Here is a 9472-nt window from a genome sequence, read left to right as displayed (position 1 = left end):
GCTGGCGGCGACAAATAAAACAATTCCGCGGGAACGTCTCGCTGACTGGCCAGAGAATTGCTCGTTGCCCTGGCCATGGTGCTCTTAGCTCGGACTAATGAGACGTCCGTCTCGAATCGAAGCTGCTTTCCATTGGAGTCTGCGATTAAACGACGAGTGGATGATAGCCTCGCTCTGTCCCTTCGCGAAATTGTTTCCTTCGTCTCGCGTAATTAAGAGTTAATGCGAGGTGGAGGGGTCACGTCCGAGTCTTTGAAGTTCTGCAGCTGACGCGGGATTTCGAAGAAACACGAGAACTTTAGAGAACGCGGAGATTTCTGTGAAATGTTGGGAATATTCTTCGTCGATCGCTGTAATTAGTTGTATTAAATGGTATTCGTTTGTTGGTAAATATAACTCTACCTGAAAAGTTTGAAGAATTACTGCTGATATTAATTGCAAGGAAAGTAGTTCAACAAATGTTGCGGAAATTCAGTAGTATGAGTTTAAACGTGGTCAGACGTGTTCTATGTAGTATGACCACGAATAGAGTCAGACGTGTTGCAAGTAGTATAAGTTCAAGCATAATTAGATAAGTGGTAAGTAGTATAACCACGAATATAGACATGTAGAAAGTAGTATAGCCTGAAACACGACCAGACAGATTGTAAGTAGTATAAGCCTATACCTTGTCAGGCATACTGTGAGTAGTATACTTACGTAGAGGCAGACATCCTATAAGTAGTATTACCCTAAGTATGAGTAGACAAACTGGAAGTAGTATAACATTATATATGAGGAGACACACTTTCAGTAGTATAATCTTATGCATGATGAGACAAAGTCTAAGTAGTAGAAACCTATGCATGATCAGACACTGTAAGTAGTATAACCTTACGTATAAATAAATACCCTGTGCTTAGTATAACAGCGACAACAGTCAGGAACACACCAAGTAGTACAACTCCGACTATGGTCAGACATTGAGTAAGTAGTACAATCGTTTGATTTATCGCCGACATCCTTGTCCCTGCGCTTCCTTCCTCTGTCTCCTGAATGTTAATAAAGTTTCATTGGGTTAATGGTCGTGGATCTAGGTCAGCTTCTTCGCGGAACCCTTCGTACATCGCTCGGCGAGATGTTAACTTTCCGCCCCTTTTCAGAGCAGCCATGAATCGAAGGGGAGGTGGTATCTTTCTTCTGATATTATTCATCATCGTCAGCGAATGTGGTGTCAGCTCGGATGGGAGTTCTACCTTGTCAAGAAGGAGGCGCTACGTTGTGTTTCCTGAGGGTTCAACCTTCTCTGTAAGTGGATACTCTTCTGCGTGATCTTAACACCACTTTTGACACTTCAAATCGAGGGTAAGATCGTGTGCCTTCTCCATAGTTCCTCTATCATATCTGTCTACTAAATCTGGAGTACTTTATACCAAACGATTATGCGAAACGATGATTCAGAAAAATTGTTCCCACTAAACTCTCGTAATTTTCGTTCCACCCACGCGTCGAATGAGGTACCATCAGCGCCACTCGTTCCACGAGTCATTATAAACGTTACACGACTCGATGGTGGAAAAATAAATTGATATACATCTTTCGCGCGGATATTCAATTCGTATAATCCACAGCGGTGACATCGTAAATTGGTATGACGCTTCCTGTATCATTATTCGCAGATCGCCCTCTGCCTCACCGTGCACACGCTGACCCCCGACGATGTTTTCACCGAGGGCGTCAACTGGGGCATTTCGTACGACCTGCCAAACGAGAGCAAGCCTGCCCTCGAACCGTTCCTGGAGCTCAGGAAGGATCAATTTAAGCCTGCCACGAAGCAGAACGCCCACTTCGGGAACACGATTAATAGGATACCGTGGAAGTACTCAGGATGGAACACCCAGCCGCCACACTACGTGAAACCGAGCAAAACGAAGTATTACAAGCAGGATTATTATTACCTGCAAAGGAGACATCGCAGAGACCTGTACAGTAAACTGGAGACCATCATGAACGCGTGAGTCATCTCCACAGAAATTTGAGAACCGATCATTGCCTTAGCACAGTGTTATTATAATGCAGAACGTTTGTATGGATTCGTCGGGAGGAGAGCGTCTGCGAATCGAGCAAAAAGCCAGACGAGGAAAGTGTGCTGCCAGACCAGTAGAATGAGGCGTGTTATGATCAGACAAGTGGAACATGATATAGTATGATGAGACTAGTGGTAGAATCTTTTAGTAGAATAGGAAAGTTTCTGACCAAACAAGTAGGTAAGAGCAGTAAGTAATCAGGCAAGTAAAAGGTATCAATATATGGCCTGGCAAGTAGAGTATGTAATGTATGATCCGACAAGTAGGGGAAGATAATATATGGGCTGGCAAGTACAGTAGGACAATATATGATCACGCTAGTAGAGGGGACAATGTACGATCAGGCAAGTAGAGGAGGGCAATACATAGTCTGGCAAGTAGTGTACGTCAATGTATGATCGGGCAAGTAGAATAAACAGCGAACGATCCGACAAGTAGAAGACAGGTGTCTCTTGTCAAACATGTAAACGAGGTCTACACCCACTGGTGCGAAGGTTTAACAGGCCATGCCATTCTGTTTCAGACTCAACTGCCTCCCGAAAATTTTACAAGCGTTTCCATTTACGTCAAGTGGCTGTTCCATTAGCTTCTCGATACGCCCCAAACTGTATTGGCGAGGTCGATAGTAAAATGTAACGGCGGATCAAATAGTCTCGACGTGATCGAGTGTCGATCTTCATTTTTATGGAGGAAAGTCACACAAGGGAAGAACACAGTGACGTAGACACCAATTTCGACGGTCTTTTATTTGGCGAATCTTTGTCGAAAACAGGTTGACACGTGTCAACTTATTTCCAACAAAGATTCAGCAAGTAAAAGTTCATAAAAATTGGTCTCCGCCTCACTGTACCCTCTTGTCAGTTCATCCCCGATAAACTGTTCCATAAACTGAACTGTTATTACGTCATTTCCTGTGGTGTATCTCGGCGGCATTAGTGCAAAATGGCGCTTCTATGGCCTAGATCGCTACCCAGCCGATGAGGGATGAAAGGAACACCTGAAGAGTGTAAATCATTCCCGCGGAAGCGCAGACAGCATGAATCATTTCGTCGAAAAGGTTCCGTGTGCCATTTGCATACATCGGATTTTATTTCGGTCAGCGGCGACTGGTCGAAAATAATCAAGCCCCTTGGCGTCGGATATAAATCTGGTTATGAAGAGGGGAGCTGTATCCCCCCGCGGCTGTTGGCCCCAGAAACAGATAAATGGTCTGCCAGCCGCGCTCAGAAACAACCCCAACCTACCCCGCCGACTGTTACCTCGCTACTGCGGCAACGCTCCACGCTGGCTCGGGCGCCACCCTCTGATTCATGCCACCCTTAAGCAGCCCCAGCCGTGAGCCACCCCTCGCAAACCGCCGCTGCGCCGCGCTCGCTACCCTCACACAACGTCTAGAATCAATTTTTGGGAGCTACAGGATGCCTGTGCCATTTCCTCGCCCACAGTTTCCACCAGACGCCTGTTTATTTATTCAACAACAGCTTTCCCTTTGAGGTTTTGTTGCATTGCTCTCCTGGGGTGCAATGGTTCCCCGACTTTGCACTCTACCGATAGCTTTGGGATTACACTTGAGAGTCCCTCGAGTTCCTCAGTTCTGTACAGAGATAAATGAAGTAAGGTGGAAGCCTCAAGTGCTGAGAGGCGTATTTCGCCCTAATTTCGGTGTACCAGGAATGTGGAATCGATGGGAACATGGCGACGAGATGGAAAGTTTGCTAGGGTAGATAGAAAGATCTGTTGGGGGAGTGTCATGCAAGAGGATCCTCTGTGCAATCTTAGCCAGCGACGTAGCATTAATTCCACCCAGTTTCTTCGAATCCACTCTCTGGATCTCCCTTTTCCCTTTCAGAGAATCTCCCTGAACAAATAGCAGGCACTTACTTGGACTGGCGATAACAAAACGCGACCTTATTTCATGGGGTCGTGACAATGTTAGCTTCTTGCTATCGTCCTTGTAAATATTATGTACTTCAACGAAGCTCCTCGCTAATGTTCAATCATACTTTCGAGGGTACGGTGTAACCTCGCGCCTGTTTAATTCTGTGTCTTCGCCCCAGCGCCTCCGAATAAGGAAGACCCCTCTGTCCCAAAGTTGGGCGGGCTCATTTATTATGGATAACCTTTAATGTCGACCGCAGTCTCTTGCACACCGTGCGCGATACCTTTCTTAGATCGATCTAAGGAAGGCTCAAATGAAGGGCGAAGCTGCTGGGCAGCAGGAGGAAGTTTTGAAACGCAGCTTCAAAGAAGACTTTAATCTTCCTGGGATTGAGGATGCGGCAGATGGGAAGGCGCGCCTCCCTTTTCGCGAGCGTCTACGCGTAACGAGATACCTGCTCGATATGGCAGGGGATGCATTAATATGCATCTTGGGAGCCTCTTGGTTTTCTTTGCCTTAGAACAATGCTGAAGCGCGTAGGATGTTTTACGAAATGTTTCATGACAGAGGGGAAACGAACTTTCGTGTTTGGAACACTCTGCTCGCTGCAGCGTTGCGAGTCACGATCCTCTGGAAAGCAGAGTTCTTGGACAGCCAAAGAATTTGGTGAGAGTCGTGTAGGACTGTGGTCAGTAGAATTAGTACTCTATATGTCAGACACAGTAGAGTAATCCTGGCGTGTGGTCAGACATAGTGGAACGAGTCTAAGTTAGGTTAGGCTCAGTAGAACAATCCTATTTGTGGTCAGACGAAATGAAGTAACCTAATACATAGTCAGCCATAGTGATTTGCGTAGATCCAGATGAAGGAAACTGGTCATTGTTCAATCTGATGTGACAATTTTTAAAATATATAGAATGGTCAACATATAAATATACGTAGTAGAATAGCCAATATATATCTAGTCACAGTAGAGTGACCTGTGTGCTGTCAGGCGCAGTAGAATGGTTAATATATAGTTAGACGCACTAGAACGAGCACCAAGTTGTCACTTGCAGTCGAATGAGCATTGTGCATCCAGACTCTGTAGAATAAAAAGGGTATAGGCAGGCCCAGTAGAATAAACAGAGCGTAGTCAGGCTTAGTGGAACAGAAATTATTTAGGTAAGTCGAGTAGTAGAAATATGTCGCCAGCTACAGTAGAATAAGCACTATGTGGTCAGCCACAGTAGAATGAGCAATGTGTAACCAGACACAGTAGAATAATAACTACGTGAACAGCCACAGCAGACTGAGCAGTGTGTGAGCAGCTACAGTAGAATAACCAGTGTATAATCAGACACAGTAGAACACGAATCACACAGTAGCAATTACAATAATTTTATGTACTACAGCTTCCCTCGAGGAACACATCAGGAAAATTAGATCAAATTATTCTTTATGCTCCTCCTAATGGCGAATTAATCATCTTTTAACTATCTGCCAATATTTGAGCACAACAAATTCAATTTAACGAGCCCCATCCATCTCCCTGGGAGCCTGAAAATGCAGAAGCGGGTCTATTTATAAGGCGATCCAGTAGTTGATTAAGGCTAATATTTGACGAGTGGCCCAACTTTCTCCATTCCAAGGGAACCGCCTACCAAACGTCTGAATTCGTGCCCTCGTTCGGCGCAATTTTCCACTGGCTCAAACGGCAATCGTTCTTCCCCTTTATTACACCCCCGAGTATCTCCATTCCTCTTCCTAATCTCTTCATTCTTTCAGGATGAACTTCGACGGGAGGACGTGCGTGCTTCGAGCGCTCTGCGAGGCTTCGCGACGGCTGATGCCGAAAGGGAACACTCTCGTCGAGGAGATGATGAGGATATCGTTCTCGTAAGGTTCACCACGGATAAAAGGGTTCCACTGGCGGCGTTTCGAGGGCCGCTTCAGTCTCTTTTTTTCCCCACTTCAATTCGGGGGTGGGGATTGGCCCGGGGATCGATGGGATTTCAGTATAATCCAGTTCCATCGCGAGAAGGGGACGAATCGTATTAAGCGATCTCCCTTATTCTGCCATCCTTGCGAATATTTCCTCTGGCTCGTAACTAGCATTAGATACCAGATTCTAATTAAATTCGCTAGCAAAATTAGCAGGACATACAGGGTGATCACATGTGAGCTCAACATCTGAGTCCAGACACCCTTTGTAGCCTTCACTCGCTATAAGCTCGACTCAATTTTCTGACCACTTCTTAAGCCTGCAATCTTCTCTACTTGTACCAAGCAATTCATACACATCAAGCTTGTCGCTTCTCCTCACGAGATTATATCGAATATACTCCCTTAAAATCCATCTCCCCTGCTTCCTCACCTCTCCACCCTTTCTCTTCCCCTCGAGTCAGGGATTATAAACGCCCAAAGTGTTCCTTTCGCTCGTTGCAGGTTCCCTTTGAAGCGACTCTTTTCCTTCGAGCCGAAAGAGCATCACGCGTACGGCAGGGCTCATAAAGCGGGCCACGAGGGCCACGACTGCGCCAGCATGTTCGCCGGGTGCAGCTTCTCCCTCATCGACATGGCCCTCGGGAAATATGACGCGCCGCCGACGCGGGAGCCTCGACTTCCGCCAGGATACGATGCGGTTCGCTCTTCCGGAGAGTGGACGAGGTATAACATGAAATAAGGCGACCCAGCCTCGCCCAGCCAGGACTTCGCCGGATCTATCGAGAGAAATCCAGCCCTCTGGCTTTCACGGCGCGCTTCGAAGGGTGGAGGCGCTCGAGTCTGGGGGGGAAAGTCGATGGGCGAGGAGTGCCTCTTGATGGATACGATGTTGCCGCGGTATGGTTCTGGATGCAATAATGCCACCGCGGATGCACGCGTTCGGAGCTGCGGGAGAGAAGCCTCATCGATATTAAATTGTGTGCTTTCGTTCTGTGCTTTTGCGCCAGGCTGGCGTAAATTTCCGATCGGGAGGTCAGAGGTTGACGGTGGTGCAATTTTTAAGTGCTGTAAATCTCTCGAATTTCGTGCTCTTTTAGAGTGATGGACTGGGTAGCACACTCGAGAGTAGACGAACTGTAATTAATAATAATAATAATAATAATAGTTTGTTAGATTCAATGGGAAGCTTGAATGTGATTAGACGTTTCTTAAGTAGTATAGCTTTGAATATGATCAGACATTCGTCTAGGAGAATAACTTTGTATATGGTCAGACACTTTCTAAGTAGTGTACTGTAGAATATAATCAGACGTGCACACAGTAGAATAACCTTGAATGTGGTCAGAAATTTTCTCAGTAGCATAACACTGAATATAATCAGACATCTGCCTAGTAGTCTAGCACTGAATATAATCAGACATCCGCCTAGTAGACTAATACCGAATATAGTCAGACATCCGCCCAGAAGAATAAACTTGACTAGTAATTAATTTTTAAGAAATATCTATGGCTTATACGTATAGAATATACAGAGCGCCTTGATCATATTCTGAACAATCTTAAGTGACACTGAGAGTCACTTTTTACACTGCAATAAAATTCAACAAACAGAAAAAGAGGAAAAACGCGGCACGTGGTGAACATAATTTTCGCTATGGGCAAACATTCTGAGCACATAAATAAATCTCAGAGTCACCGTGTATGTCTAGAGATGTCGGGGTATTATTTAGCAGAAACAAGAGAAGGCAGTGTGCTGGCAGGGTCTGAGAGAAACTGACGGAAGACGTTCCATCTAACTTAGCCGTCGTCTTTTTCCACTCGAGGGAAAAAGCAGTTACGTGGATATTTCAAAATTACTGAAACGATCCCCTTCAGACCCCCTTCCGCGTGCAAACACGAAGACGTACCGCCAAGTGTTGCAGTAACCTGCAGCGTTCCCTGGAACAGCGATACCCGAGAGATACTGGCGCATGCAGCTATATTTTCGGTAATGGGATGAGCTCACCTATCGGGCCAGGCAGAACGTGAATTAAGCGTGTGCACGGGATCCCATGAGGGGGTTGAGGGGTGGTTACCCAGCAGCATCCTACGGTTCGGCACACGACTCCGACGATAATAACAGTTCTTTGTAATATTGTTACACGAAGTGCCACTATATTCGGTGTAATAGGATTAGGTTGTAGGTCGCGGCCGGCGTTATCTAAAATCAGGAAAACTGTTTCGCCATTGGACGACTGCTAGGAGTCGATTCTGCAGGGGTCGTTTATGGAATCCACTGGACCCGCTCGACTGCCAACACTGTGGCGTATGCATATTACAGTCACAGTAAAGGAGAGCCGCTTGTTGATGGTACGGCGGAAACGTGAATTCAGCAACCTTCAATGGCAGTTGAATGGAAAGTCAAATAAGGCTAGTGAAACTGAGTGAAATGGGATTTAATGAAACGTGGACCACAGGAAGGCTATGAGGGGGGACTTTGTTTTACTGCTAGTTCTATTACTTTAGTTCTACTGAAAATGTTGTACTAAATTTGTGATCGGTCCTTGAAAGAGTAGTGTAACCTGAAATATAGTCAGACAATAAGTAAGTAGTAGAGTTTCGAATATAGCCTGACATTCATCAAGTGGTATAGCTTGGAATATGATCAGGCATCGATGCAGTAGAATAAACATGAATGTAGTCAGACAGTTCTCAAGCAGTATAACATTGAATATAATCAGACAAAGACACAGTAGAATAAATATGAATTTAGTCAGACACTTGTCAAGTAGTGTAACTTTGAATATAGTCAGACAGCTGTCCAGTAGAGTAACCTTGAATATGGCCAGACATAGGAGTAAGTAGTACAACACCGAATATACTCAGACAACCGCCCACTAGAGTTACCTTGAATATTGTCAGACATTTTCTCAGTAGTACAACATCGAATATGATCAGACGGTCATAAAGTAGTAGAACCTTAAACACAGTCGGCCATCCAGAGACATACCATTAATTCAAAATTTCGGTGACGTTCTAATGGTTAACTGGCCCGTGAACCACCCCGTGCAAATTTCTCAGAGATGAATTTCTGATAGTAGAATAAATTCGCGAGTTTCATGGGCCATCTCCCTGACCCGTCCCCCCTGGTAGAATATCCAGCGCGCGTCAGCCCCAACGTTTCCGCGTTTCACGTCGTCACGGGGCGTCGCCGTCGACGATAAGGGATGAAAAATCGTCGCGCGTCCTCGGACAATAGCGCGGTTACGACGCGGGGAAGAGGCTGTTTCACCGACGAGCAACGCCTCGAACTCGTTGCTGGAGAAATTGATTTCGGATTTATTCGGTTACGTCACCCCTCTCCACCCTCTCGCTACGTGTCCACCCCTGGAGGGTCCCTCGAGGACGAATGATACTTTTGTCTGGTTGACGGATTACACTGACACAGTGGATACACGAACGCCGAGGGAGGAAGGAATCTGATACGTCTGGATGTCCACTGCACTCGTCAAGTGAAGGACATACCCTTGTTGGTTTTGTAAAGTATGTACACTCTTGTCCAAAAGTGTTTGGACACTTTCTCGGTCACGCCATATGTATTCGAATAAAGTTCTAAAATTGG

At 45.8% G+C, this 9472-nt stretch overlaps 1 protein-coding gene across 1 annotated transcript; it reads left to right on the top strand.

Annotated features, from left to right (window-relative positions):
* The first annotated feature begins 1035 nt into the window (after window positions 1–1035).
* On the top strand, window positions 1036–6610 carry LOC143181398 (uncharacterized). The gene is made up of 4 exons (XM_076381780.1): window positions 1036–1287; window positions 1659–1993; window positions 5713–5823; window positions 6373–6610. Exons 1-4 carry the CDS (start codon window positions 1036–1038, stop codon window positions 6608–6610), a joined length of 936 nt encoding a protein of 311 aa, XP_076237895.1.
* Window positions 6611–9472: the final 2862 nt, after the last annotated feature.

This window comes from Calliopsis andreniformis, chromosome 7, assembly GCF_051401765.1.
Source record: "Calliopsis andreniformis isolate RMS-2024a chromosome 7, iyCalAndr_principal, whole genome shotgun sequence".
NCBI classification, from domain to species: domain Eukaryota; kingdom Metazoa; phylum Arthropoda; class Insecta; order Hymenoptera; family Andrenidae; genus Calliopsis; species Calliopsis andreniformis.
This window is presented reverse-complemented; position numbering and strand designations above follow the sequence as displayed.